We start from the raw sequence: 14,164 nt of genomic DNA, 5'->3' as shown, positions 1-14,164 counted from the left end.
GTAGAAAGGTTGCACTCTCATGACTGATTAGAGTTTACTGCTGGAAAAAAAGCAAGATATCAATAAAACAAACCATGACAACTCACCCTGCTTTGACTTAGTTACTGTAGATACTACTAGTGCCAAAGAACCAGAGTAGCCCAGCTGGCTCTAACCATTGTTCCACATGGACAGGTGTGGCCTCACCTGCTTTGGTCTTAAAGGTGACAGGTTTGCTGCTGACGCTGTTGAATTCATGGGAGTAAACCCTCAGGTGATATACGACGCCTGGGATCAGATCCACCACAGTAATGGGGGGCTGTTCACTCATCTTTACAATTTTCTTCGTCTTGTTACCTTGGAGACACAACAAAGAGGCCAATCACACTCCAGGGGTGTGGCCTTCTTTCACTAACACTGTGCATACTAGCAATGGCCACAGAATCACAAAGCTTTGTAGGGAGACTCGGTTTTGGTTTGATTTTTCTGACAGTTAGATTACTGCAGTGAATTGAGACCGATAACAATGCTGTGCCCATAGCAACAGTGAAGATTCATTCATCTCTTTACATTTTTGAAGCATATGGATGACCTAGTTTAATATGTTTGGCCATAATAATTAAAGGAACAGTTGGAACTCTTACTCTTTTACTTAATTTAGACATTCTTCTTTCATGGTCCTAAGAGTATATTTTCTCTTAATGGCTAAACTCTCTGGAGAACCCTGATCAAAAAATGGCTAGTGGTGGAAAAGAGAGGCACAAGGACTACTCTCTCTTTCAAGCAAAACCATTTCTCAAGTCTGGCCATCTGGCCAACATCATGTTTTCTCCAGGTAGACTTGAAATAAGTCATTACAGAACTTTTTGTTCTTGGGCAACATCAGGGGCTAAGGTGGCAAAACATTGCTTGTCTCATTGATTCACCAGACCACCCTTTTATCTCTCTAAGGTCAAAACAAAAAGCAGTGACAACAGTCTGCATCTTTCCAGCGGAAAGACGTGTCTGTCATGGCCAAGCTATGAGGAAGACTCTGAAGAGGCAGTGAAAGGATAGGGCAGCATGAGGTGACATCATGCACCATGCTATCAACCATTTCACAAGGTGAACGTCATTCAACAGAAGTCATTCCAAAGCCATGCTATACCAGTTCTCACACTAGCCAAAGAAAACAGCTAATGCCGACACAAGAGAACACATGCTGTTTTATAAAAGTAGTCAATGAGAAAGGCCAAGGTTGATTTTGAGAAATATTTTAGTCTCTATTTTTAATGCATAGTGTCTTCTAAGTTTCTTAAACAGTTTTGCTTTTTAAACCACAGAGCTTTTTGCAATCAGTACCACGGGACGCTGCAAGCCTACACTAACCCTACAGTGTAGTCTTATGGTAATTTGTGAAATGGTGTCCAAGTGTCACATCTTTCCTTTCTGTATATGGATATAAAATTTTATTTAAGCTGTATTTATATTCCATGCCTGTACCACATATTTATTAAAGCAGGTGTGAAAAGAAAAAACAAAAAGATTATGTAAATGTTGTACTTTAACCAAACCTTTTGCTAAACTTAACCAAGTACTTTTGGTGCGTACAGTTAACCAAAATAATTAAAATAATTAAAACTTAAAAATAATATAACATAAAAAAGAACTTTTACCTATTTAGTAGGTAAACATCGTTTGACACTGTAACTACTTTTAGCCTACTGCAGTGATCTCTCACACTGGAAGCAATACAGTTTCTTGCCTACATAGTGTGCTTTGCTGATCCTTGAAACACATTTTCCATAATTTCATGAACAGAACAGTTATTTGTTGAAAATAAGTACTATCCTGCATAAAAATGGCTATAGCAAGGAAACGGTTTTATAAGTTTTATGTTTCCTATTTTAGTAGGATTAAATTTTACCCATTTACTACAACAGAAATATAGTGTGAGCAAATGAGAGATTTTTTTCCCTTTATTTTCTTGTTTGATAGATTGTTTGCCCTCTTGTATGTTGGAAGTTATTGTTTTATATATTTTTATATGGAATTAGAAAACAGGAAATAAGGGCCTGATTTTGAAGGTGCAACATGCAGAATATCTTGAAGGGTTGCTCTTTTCTGTGACCACTTCAAATCCACAATTAGAGCTACTTTTACTCATTAGCCTGTCTTTGAATTCATAGGATGTAAGGACATGAGAACATTTTTGTCTACCATCAGCAGACACTGTTACACCATAGAAACCATCGAACAATCACACTGCATGATAATCTATTGGCTCAGCACCACAAGATTCCTTCAGTCCATTGTTTTGCTTTGGTGCTGGGCTAAAAAAATAAAAAAGAGATCAGGCTGCAATAATTCATCAAGCAACTCGAATGGTAAACAATCCTCGATTAAATTATTTGCTGCGATGCTTCATTTCATTTATGCTTCTACATACTTCTCAGTGGGGACTTTGTTTCACAAGGCGCACCATTACTGTCGCACAGCGTATTTATGCTACATTAAATGTAGCAGACTTCAGCTGATGGCTGATGGAGGAAGAAAGAGAAAAGAGTGGGGAGAAACATCAGAGAAAAGGATAAAAAAAATATCTAAAGTGTGGATCAATTTCAAAAAAAAGAAAACAAGAATACTATACAGTATGTCCAAATTAGTTTGCCATATCAGCATGCCAATGATTCAGCAGAAAGTGCCCAGTGCACACATCCAGTCCACACAACAGAATCAATATAAGGTAATGCTTAATGTTAGCATTTTCATGTAAACCAGAATGATGAGTAGTTGAGATGAATGCTAGTGAAGACTGTATGTTAAGGGTGTCTGCCCAAGCTGGCCGCAACTCATTAAAATGTCATCTGAATTGTTTTCAGAAAGATGAATTTTATTTTCCTTCAAAAGCTAATTCATACAGTCACAAATGCTTGAAATCAGTATCCTACCTTCACCAGTCAAAACAGTGTTTTGTGTTCTCTGGTTGTTATTCCAGAGTAGTAGGGCAAATAAACTACAAACTCTCAGCCTACAATGAGAGGTTTCTAATGAGTGGTGACACGACTAGGTAGTGCCGATCAGTGTTACTGATTAATCGGTGAGTGTCGGTCCAGTATGTTTGCTAGCACATAACACAACCAAGTGAAGGTGTTGTTTGCTTGTTCCTCTTACTTGTTGTCAGTATTTTTTCACTGTAAAACTAAAAAGAGAGAACCAGCATTCTGCTGCTGAAGTGCAACAAGAGCTTTGCAGTTTAGAAAGTGTTTTATTTTATAGAAGATCAAGAATGCCATGAAGTTGTCCTGTGATTTAGACCAAATAATTTTGTAAATAGTTATTCAAAAACATAAAACTCTTTTAGAGAATGCATCTGTTTGGAAATTGTTTTAAAACAATCTCACTTATATGGATGAAGTTTAATGTAACTGTAAATAGTTTCAGAACAGGACACAAATAAAGTGTGTCTTCTTTAGATGTTGTAAGGCCAGACTATGACCGTAAGGTAAAAACACAAATTCCCCTCCATGCTGCAGCAAATGCAGCTGGCTGTTGTAAGTGTGGAGATCCAGTGGCAGGTTCAGGCAGAGAGAATGAGCAGAGTGGGACTCTCCATCCTTTCTTTCTGCTGTGCCCCCAGGTCCAAATCCAATCTCTTAATTTATTTAGCAATCTATAAGAACTGCTGCAAAAAGCTAACTGTTGGATTGTAGCTAACAGTGGCTAGCTGCAGCAACTAGCTACTTCTTAACTGAAAAAACAACAAAAAAAGAAATTTAATTATGCAAAGATTTTTGGACTCTTTGGAAAAAGTCTTAATAAAATCTATTTTTTTAGCATTTAGAAATATTATGTACATTACAATAAGCTACTCTATCACTTTACACAAGTTCATCTCACTCTACAAAATGCTGGAATCTGAAAACTGGTAAAACTTTGTGTCAATCTTGTATTCTAGCCATTGATTGGTAAGGGAGGACATACTCCCTTACAGCACCATTTTAGCAAGAAAAGAGGTCTCACCTTGAGGACTTCAGACTACTATTTTTTTGTGATGATTCTGATGTTTTGATAATTTACTGTAATTGATTGATTGATGTTTTTAATGCTTTTACTGCACATCTGTTTGATGTTCTTGTGATGTAAAGCACTGTGAACTGCCTTGCCACTGAAATGTGCTATACAAATACATTTTTACTTACTTACTATCCTCCTCTCAGTCCCACACTCACACAGACTGTCTTGCCCCCTCTTCCCTGCAGATGTCACTGCAGGCATTTTAATTATATTTCAATAATGAATACATTAAAAAAAATGTTTGGTAAAGATTTATATCAGTCAGCACTGCTCTGGATTCTCTTGCCAGAGCTCAAGTCATTGCTGCATCAACTGTTTCTTACATGACTGCCTGTCTTTTAACATGACTGACAGCTGATAGACTGATGGACTCCATAAAAATGCGATCTTTGTGCACTGCCACTTCTTCCTCTCAGACTGAGAGCCAACTGGATGCTACACTGACTCACTATTCTTTCTTGACTTGCACAATGGTGAAAGGGTGCAAGCTAGCATTAGCTTGTTATCATGCTATCTTTAATAGAGATCTCTGCAATAATATGCTGTACATAGATACTTATGGCATATCTTGTTGCCAATTACAGCTGATATTTGTTTAAAGAATACCAGTGGCATTACATAATGTACTTTTAATATTTGCCCTGTTTTAAAAACCAGTTGATTCTTTTTCTATAGGTGAGGCAAATCAATGACACAAACAATTACAGGACTTGACAAAATTTGCTGGACAAATTCTTCAGTACCCAGCATTCATTAAAATAATCAGTCTGGATCATTTAAGGATTGATAGCAAAACCAGATAGTGGTGAAAGGATTTTTAATAGTTATCGTGAAAAAAAAATTATGTTTGGGAAAATCTATCAACTTCTGTGTCATTTTAAGCACCTACTCTTTGCACTTTTAGTACTTGAAGCAACTAGTTTTAAGATATCAGCTCAGCAGTTTTTGGGACATTACAAAATGTATCTTTGTATAAATGTATGAATTATAAATGTATACATATGCTGACTCTTAGCATATTTCTTCTTACAGCATTTCTTATTTCCTCACGACAACTAACCCGAGTTTTCTTTTGCCACCAGAGTAGAGAGGAGTTCCAGGACATTCCTGCCAATCATCCTTACAGCAAAAGCTTTCAGATTTTACTTTGGAGTGCAGGGTATAGGATAAGAGGAGTGGATTCCATAAGATCAATTTCATCACCTCCTCTTCACCCTTTTCCACACTCAGACATTAATAATTAAAACCACAGCACAAGTACACAAATATATACTCCCTACTTTCCATCCTCCAAAGATTATAGCCTACTGAATTGGCAGACAACAGTAACAGAGATGTATAATCAGGACTATCCAATTTTAACCAGCTCTGAGATTCCAGAAAGGTGGGTGGTGTTTTACAAGTCAGAGTACACAGCACTTCACACAAAGTCCAGTGTAAAAGCAAGTGATTATGGCAACACTGTTGGGCAACAAAGCAACACTGAAACAGCAGCTCAAAGTTGAACAGCCCATTCAGAGTGCTGGTCCAACACAAGCAAGTCAAAGCCAGGCAGTAGAACCCATGAAACCATGCACATGCAAGTTAGCAGGGACACAATGAGCAACAATTTCAAACACACAAAACCCAAAGTAACACAGACAGAGAGCAACAGACTCTGGTAGTGTCTGCTTTTTGTTTTTAAACAAAGTACAAACTGACAAGACAGCATTTAGGTGCAAATATCATCTCCTTAAATTAAAAAAAAAAAAGATAAGAATAAAAAAAAACAGAGCAAGAATGCTGCTACTGCTGAAGCTTATTCTCGATGACAGTGACAGTATTACTTATTATGTATTTGATAAAAGAGCTGCGAACACACATTTTAAAAAAAACTGCATTCTAATTTTTCCTTTCCCTCTTACTGCTTCCTGATCATCTCTGACATGGCTCATATCCAAACATCAAATTATTTTTTCTTTCATTGCTTGATTCATATTTTAGCAAATGCTGCCTGAAAGGGTCTCAAAGTTAAGGTTATTCTGATAATCACCTTAACTGTGAGACAGGAATAAAGCAGGAACGTGATTACATTTCAGCAAAAGCCCTAAACAAGGACATTTGTGGGGGAAAAAAAAGCCACTGAGGTGAATACGAAAAAAATGAATTAGTTGTGACTAAAATCAAAATTCTGCTACTAACAGGACTGTTTTTCATTTACAGATAATTGAAAAAATACTTCAGCTAGAAAACTACATTTTTATTTAATAAGATTTTCTGGGAATAAAGAGCAGCATTCATATAATGCCACTGGAGAAAGTTGTTAAGACTGCTGAAATATAGCCGGCTGCAAACTATGGATTACGTCGCTTCTACTAAATTTTAAATTATACATTATCAGGTTGTTTCAAGCTACATTATCTATGAGTTGTTACTAAAAAGCTCAAAGAATGCACTCATAAAAAAGAGAAAAAGGAAGTCCAGTTTTAGACATCTACAGGTGAAAGCTTACCATAGGCCTCAAACTTGCACACGCACTCTCAAACAGGAAGTGCTTACGGTGGCTTACGGTTAGCAGACAAACCAACACATGTTTTCTACACACTAGCAAAATTGTCATTCACCACCTGCCTTACTTGCCAAATCTGGTGCTGTGTGATTTAATTTCCCCAAAATGAAGTTCCAGCTGTTTTGCAATTGTTCATAACTTGACTCCCAGGGAACAATCCAAACACAGCCGAACTGGGAGTCCTGTATCCATTCACAAGGAAACCTCAGAGATGCTATGATGTTCTTTAATGTTTCATTTGAAAATACCGATGAGAGCTTTAAAGTTGTAACACGTCAGATCCTTTGCCATCAGGCTGAATTGTACAAAAGGATTCATAAAATTGGGACCAGTTTTACCTGCACTCTGAAAATAGCGCCCTCCATCTCCACCTACACTTTTTTTAGCAACACCTTGAAGCTCCATTAATATCTCACCACCCTTGTGGTTTTAGTCTGTAGTAAGTACATTCAGGTCATGCTTTAGGTTTCAGTAGCTCAGCGCGGGTTTGGGCTGATTTCTTACTGTCCAGTGTGAACTCTAGCACAAAATCGCTGTTGCTGGCCGGGAAGTTGTGTGTCCAGCTGACTTTAGCGTAGTTACTGTTAGGTTCCACCGTCAGATTCCAGATCTCTCGCCCAGAGGCCACTACACAAGGTGGGGTGGGTGGGGAACGGGGTAAGGGGCAAGGGATTAAAGGTTGAAAGCAAGGGGCAGAGAGGGCACAGTTACAACAACCACCCACAGGGCTCTATTCAGACCCATGCATAGTACTAGCATTGTGGAAGTATTCCTACAAAATGACAATAGATTTCAATTAAGATTTTCTCAAAACCAAACTAAATGTACTACATGTTCATGGATTGAATATGTACCCCCAAAATAAATGTAAGGACTTTTTTAGTTCATGAATAAATTAGTTAAGATGCTTACTTCTGATTACTTCAATGCTAAGAATAGGAAACCCTACTTATTCTAAATGCAGGGGCACACCTGAAAATGTAAAGAAATTTAAAGCTATCACCTTCTGTTAATAAGTTAAAAAGTTTAGATTCTCATTCACTGACCAGGACAATTGCTGGCTACATCCCAATATTCTGAAGTAATTCCCTACTTTTTGTGCAGCAAATACAGCACAGCTTATGGGAATGCAACTTTGATGTAGTTTACTGTTTTGTCAGACGAAGGCAATTCAGCTCAATTAAAATACTAGCTAGAGAGCAACAACCACAATGGGACAATAGCAAGTACCCAACACATTCTGATCGATGCGCTTGGTGGTGAACAGCACAGGAAGGGTGGTGGTAGTGGTTGCCTCAGTAGTAGTAGTGGTAGTGGTAGTAGTAGTCGAAGTCGTAGTTGTAGGAATGGTAGTAGTTGAGGTACTAATGGTTGTAGGAGCGATGGTAGTAGGAGGAGGATGAACAAGAGGAGGAGGAGTAGGAGTGAAAGCAGAAGCCACAGAAGAGTCGGTATGCTTGACTACAAGAGGAGGGAGGAGAGAGCAGACTGTTAAAGACATGGTAGCAGGAACATCAAACAAAAAGCCAAACAGTGAGAAACACACACAAAGGAGAAAGTCAAAGAATCCCTGAGATGAATTTCCTGCAAGCTCATCACACACCAGGCTAAAGTCATTAAATGATCACAGTCCTCATTTGAGAGCTTTCATTAAGCTCTCCACACACTTCATCGCTCTGCGCAGGCTTAGACGTCACTGCCATCAAGAGAACAAATTTTGATATTACTACATGTCTCAGACTGTGATTCTTCCAAATCGATGGGTCGCTTTCTGGGACAATCCAATTCAGATCTGTGTTATCCTGTGTTTACAACAGCATCAGCTAAAGCAGAGCTAACCTAACATGGAGGGAACTGCTAGCAAAGGCTCAGCAGTTTGCAGGTTTTTCATACTTACTGTATCAATGTGGTCAAGTGAATTTTTATGACCGAGAAGCTCAGATAATATGATTGTTTTAGCTTTGTTCTTGCTCTCTTGTTATATAACGTAGATGCTTGAAGGACACTGGTTCAATTTAACACTCGCTGGGAAGTTATTGTTAGTCTTACGGATAATGTGTGATTATCAACTTCATTAATATTATTTCACTACAGATGTTTTTGCCAGCTTTTACATGCAACACATGTACAGTATCACTCAAAGGTTTGGACAGGCTCACCTATTCATATCAGTGGGTGAGTGTGTCCAAACTTTTGACCAGTACTTTATGTGAGGAGGTGCAGAAAAAGGAAAAATTAACATAATCATAAAAAGACAGTAGTATACAATAGCCTCACTTTGAGCTGAAGCAAAACAAATGCAAATAAATTAAATCATACTGATACAGCTTTTATTTTTCAGTGTAGTCATCTTGAGCCTGTTGCCATTTATTTTGCTTTAAAATACCAATTCAGTAAACTTATATTTTGGAATATTTTATACCACTTTATTTAACAAAGTGGGGCTCAAATTTAACACTGATTTACTGATAATTCCTTACACATAAAGAATGATTCCCAGTCTCTTCCTCACAGTAAGGAATACATAATAAGTTAATACTGGTATGGGACTGGTACTCGGTACTGGCAGATACCCGCAGCCATGGCAGTGATATCAGACTGGAAATGAAAAAGCTTTAAGCAACATCATGTAGTTTCTGAAACTATGCCTGTTCAGCAAGTTGCTACTTACAAGTGGGAGAAATAATTACTTGATGCCTTGCTGAATTTGCAAGTTTTTTTTATGATATATATATATTTTTTAATGATAGTTTCATTTTAATAGAGAGCGAAAGACAGAATATCAATCAAAAATGCAGAAAGAAAAACACATTACATAACAGTTATAAAATGATTTGCATGTCATTGAGTCAAGAAAGTATTCAATCCTCTCCAACCCAGCCAGAATTCTGGCTCCCACAGATTGACTGTGTGTTCATGTGGCACACAGATTAGAATCCATCAATACTGCTGATCTCAATTATTTTATGTGTATAAAGTACACCTGTCCACAGAATCACTTTCTTGTGATCCAACCTCTGCACCATCATAGGCAAGAACTGCTGGAAGACATCAGGGACAAGACTGTAGGACTACAAGTCCATCAGCAAGAAGGTTGGTGAGAAAGTGATAACTGTTGGTGCGATTATTCGGAAATGGAAGAAATAAAAAAATGACCATCAAACACCCTCAGACTGGGACCAAGGTTGGGACCACAGCCACCAAGAACACCACTGGTAGCACACTGAAATCCTGCAATGTCCCCCCTACTCCAGAAGACACATTCAGTCCTAAGTTTGCCAGTGAACATATAAATGATTCAGAGAAAATCAGAGAAAGTGCTTTGGTGTGATGAAACCAAAATCAAGCTCTTTGGCATCAACACAATCCACTGTGTTTGGAGGAACAGAAATGCTGAGTAGAGAGTCAAGCACAGAGATAGAAATTTGCTTTGGGCCTGTTTTTCTTCTAAGGATACAGGATGACTTCACCGCATTGAAGGACCAATGGATGGGGCCATGTACCATAAAATCTTGGACAAGAATCTCCTTCCCCTCAGCCAGAATAATAAAGATGGGTGGTGGATGGGTCTTCCCATTCATCACCCAAAAAAAAAAAAATCTGGGAAAGGAGCTGAAGCTTCAAGTTGCCAAGCAGAAGCCAAGAAACCTAAAGGATTTAGAGAGTTTCTGTGAAGAAGAGTGAGCCAAAATCTCTCCTGAGATGTGTGCAAACCTGGTGAGCAAATACAATAAACATTGTATTGCTGTGTTTGTCAAGAAAGGTTTCTCCACCAAGTACTAAATCATGTTTTGGTTGGGGATCAATCACTTGTATCACTCAATAACATACAAATCAATTTAAATCTTTAAAACTTTTTTCTGTATCTTTGGTTGATATTCTGTCTCTCTATTAAAATGGCACTACCATAAAAATATCAGACTTTATTTTTTTGGAAGTGATTAAACTTACTTTTTCAGCAGGGGATCAAATAATTATTCCCTCCACTGTAGTAGTCTATATTTAAAACTAACTTCCTTTGTGAAAAGCTTTTCTTGCAGAGAAAATCTACCCACAGTGTAACAGAATCATATTTTTAAAACATTCTGTAGTGATTTTATTCATTTAAGCATTATTATTTGTTCTGCCCATTGAGCCAGTCATAAGATTAACATTTTGTTTATGAAATGGGCAGAAATAGCAGTCATATAGGGTAGCAGAGTTATGGCCTTTATTTATTTATTGTAAGGTAAAGTACTCTATCTATCTATCTATCTATCTATCTATCTATCTATCTATCTATCTATCTATCTATCTATCTATCTATCTATCTATCTATCTATCTATCTATCTATCTATCTATCTATCTATCTATCTACATGGACTAATAATGCATATGTGTGAAGTGTGCCAAAGAGGGGCCCATTCTAGATGAGAAAAAAATCATGACTGTAGTTAAAACTTTTGAGCATATAAGATGTTTATACTTCTTAACGTACGTATTAGCAGAATTTTACCATATGTAGCAAAACTTAGGTGTCGTACGGGCACTGGTACAGAACATTTTCAAATACCCGGTCCTAAAGCAGTTTCACTAATTTCATCTTCAACTTTTGCCACACTATAGAGCACCTTTGTGGAAATCAGGTCCACCTCAGGTTGGAATTCTTTTTCTTTCCCAGTTAATTTTACTTGAAATGATGCCACTGTACCTAGAACGTATATATAGAGATTATATCCAGACAGTGAAGGGACCCACTACTGATGCTTCCACCATATACATTTCAACCAAGCACCACCCCAAACTTCAGCCAGCATGCTTGTACTGTATTACCAGGCTTGAGTCCAGGCATGCTCTCAAAGCACCATGAGTGAAGTATCAGTGCAGGCCTGTTCAGCCAAAAGATTCTAACAACCTTACCTGTAATCCCAGAACATGCTATTGATCCAAAGAGCAGACGCAATGGATACAGATGACAGAATGACGTGACTTTTGAAAAAGCTCTGACTCAATACATTCAAGCCAGTGAGGCCAACTGCTAATGAAGTTTGTTTGTCCCACCCAGCATGCACCAAGACCCATCATCCAGTCTTGACCTTCAAGGACATGCGTCTTCCCTTATTCCCCACACACCAAAAGCAGCAGTGTCATCATGACATTGTATCCAGTGACAATGAGTGAGAAACCATTAGCTACAACACAAGGTGAACTTGTGTCCTAAAGCAGACAGAATAAAGCAGCGATGCAGTGAAACTGTATTGCGGAGGTGTGCCATCAGGGATTGGGATTAAAGGTTGACATGTACAGTCTGCCCGAAGGAAGATTCTGCATAAGCTATAAGGGAGGATGTATTGATCTAGCAGAACATGACAGCATAGTCCAGTAGCTGAACATGTGAATCCCAGAGAAAACAAGTGTCAAGGAAGTTTATTCAATCCCTGAGAGCATGCAGCAGCTTTACGCTCAGAACAATGGAGAGATGAGGAGAGGCAGACAGGCATATGGACAAAACAGACAGCAGTTCAGTCCAGCAGGTATTCAGTGTTCACCTATGACTTCAGTTCCTTATCCCTAATGTTTATATTACTTTGGCAAAATGTTTAATTTCAAAGCTCATTAATTAGTTATATAATTGTATTTTTCTGATGCAATGTTTGTAAAATATCTCACTCTGGTGGGGATAACACTTTATGTTTTTCAGCTCACTCTGTAGCCCACCAGTGTGAGCTGCAGAGGGTGGTAGAACTGATAATAGAAGAGGGGAATGAAGGTGGACTGCACTGCTGTTAGTATTTGGATGAAAAGATAAGGAGAATGGGGCTGGGAGAAGGTGACAGATGCTGCACTTCTTGTTCCCCATTACCTAGATCAGTAGTGTCAGCAATGTTTTCTGCCAATAAAAAAAGAGAACGGAGAGAGAGGAGATTTGTAAGATGGGCAGCAAGGACAGCAACAGGAAGGCTGCTTCAACAGAGGTGCACTTAAAGCTAACACCAGCTTTAAGTGCGCCTTTGTTTGTTTGTTTGATTATGTTTTTTTGTTAGTTTTTTAAATAGTTTTGGAGTGACAGTTTTTTTTTTTTCTAACTGACCTTTCAAACACCCTTTTGGATGAGGCAACATCATGACAACATCATCGCCTTACTGTTGTCACCCAGTGTGTTACAGAAAGGACAAAAGGAGATAACTTGAGTGGCTGCACACTAGCTCCATCTCACAGCTTCTCTTCTCTCCTATTTACTGTTTCCTGAAGGGCTTACAGCCGCTTTTACTTTCAGTGTCTCTGTCTGTGTTGCTCTCTCTCTGACACACACACGCACACACACACGCACACACACACACACACACACACACACACACACACACACACACACACACACACACACACACACACACACACACACACACACACACCAGTGATTCACAAAACCAGACACTCACAATGCAGACAGGTTACTGAAGCAACCTAGTTCCCAGACAGAGAAAAAGACTGAAATGTTGCAAAAGGCACAATACAGTAGGGTCAAGTAAAGGCTCAAAGTCCTGTGTTCTATAGGGAAACTAAATGCTAGAAATGCTGTATGTAAGCACACGCTCTACTAAGTAAAATGAAGAAATAAGACACTGTTTCTAAAATTAACCTGTCAAAACTTAATATGTTGGGTTCTTTAAAAACAAAAAAAATCACTAAAATTTGACCAGTATAAACTATTTTATATTAACTACTTTTTCATGGTACTTTTTGAGTTAAATGTCATGTTCCATTCAGGACATATAGGCTCTTACTCACATTAGAGGAAGTAGAAGATTTGTTGGGGACTATTTTCAGCAGTGCATTAATACACATTAGTGGTCTTGTGAGTATGATTGGCAGCTTACCAGTTAATTAAAAATGGCTGCAATTCCTAAACAGTTAATACAATACTTTTGTTAACACCCTTCAGTTAAAGCTTAAAGTCTTCATATCTTGATTGTTTGATTTAAAATTCACTGCGGTGGTGTACAGAATCAAATTAAAAAAAACAATTGTGTCACTGTCCAAAAACTTATAGTATAGTTACTCAGTGCAACATCAATGTATTCCTATTTTTTTAAAGAACTGTTGAGCTCTGTAGCAGCCATGAATACACATATATTGGCAGCTATTAATACTCCAATTCATGCTGAAGGCATTCTTGGCTTATTTGAACCAAAACAATTAACTGACATTAATAGTGGAAGCTATGAAAGAGCTTCAGAAGTTCTTGACCTACAGTCAAGCACCTACATTATCCACTTGCTCTTGGTTGTCTTTATCAGTATTTGATCAGATGTGCTGTAAGAAATGTGAAATTAGGATTACAGTAATAAGTACAACCCTTACTTTCAATGGAGAGTTCAGATTTGTTTCTTTTGGCAAACAAACAGTCACATATCGAAACACTCACCCTCATTAGTGAAGTGTGGAGACTCCTCAGCATAGACCTCCCCCATTCCCACCTGTGTGAGTGCTGACAGAAAGAACTTGTAGCGGGAGGATGGGTCCGGCAGGCGAAGGATAAACTTTGTCACATTAGGAAGGAAAGTCTCCATCTCTGGACGACTCACCTTGGAACCATTGAC

At 38.2% G+C, this 14,164-nt stretch overlaps 1 protein-coding gene across 3 annotated transcripts in view; it reads right to left on the bottom strand.

Moving 5' to 3' along the window:
• Nucleotides 1-14,164, bottom strand: part of nfasca (neurofascin homolog (chicken) a) — a 120,415-nt gene that overhangs the window by 26,039 nt on the left and 80,212 nt on the right. For 2 of the 3 annotated variants that reach the window (XM_030729714.1, XM_030729715.1), the window contains one exon: nucleotides 13,990-14,163. In XM_030729714.1, coding sequence (XP_030585574.1) covers nucleotides 13,990-14,163 — 174 coding nt within the window. Of the gene's footprint in view, nucleotides 1-186; nucleotides 337-7,087; nucleotides 7,211-7,813; nucleotides 8,045-12,426; nucleotides 12,454-13,989; nucleotide 14,164 lie in introns of all 3 variants that reach the window. The other variant, XM_030729716.1, reaches the window with a different exon arrangement.

Source organism: Archocentrus centrarchus, chromosome 5 (assembly GCF_007364275.1).
Source record: "Archocentrus centrarchus isolate MPI-CPG fArcCen1 chromosome 5, fArcCen1, whole genome shotgun sequence".
NCBI lineage: Eukaryota > Metazoa > Chordata > Actinopteri > Cichliformes > Cichlidae > Archocentrus > Archocentrus centrarchus.
Note: the sequence above shows the minus strand (reverse complement) of the source record. Positions and strands in the feature narration are given on the sequence as shown.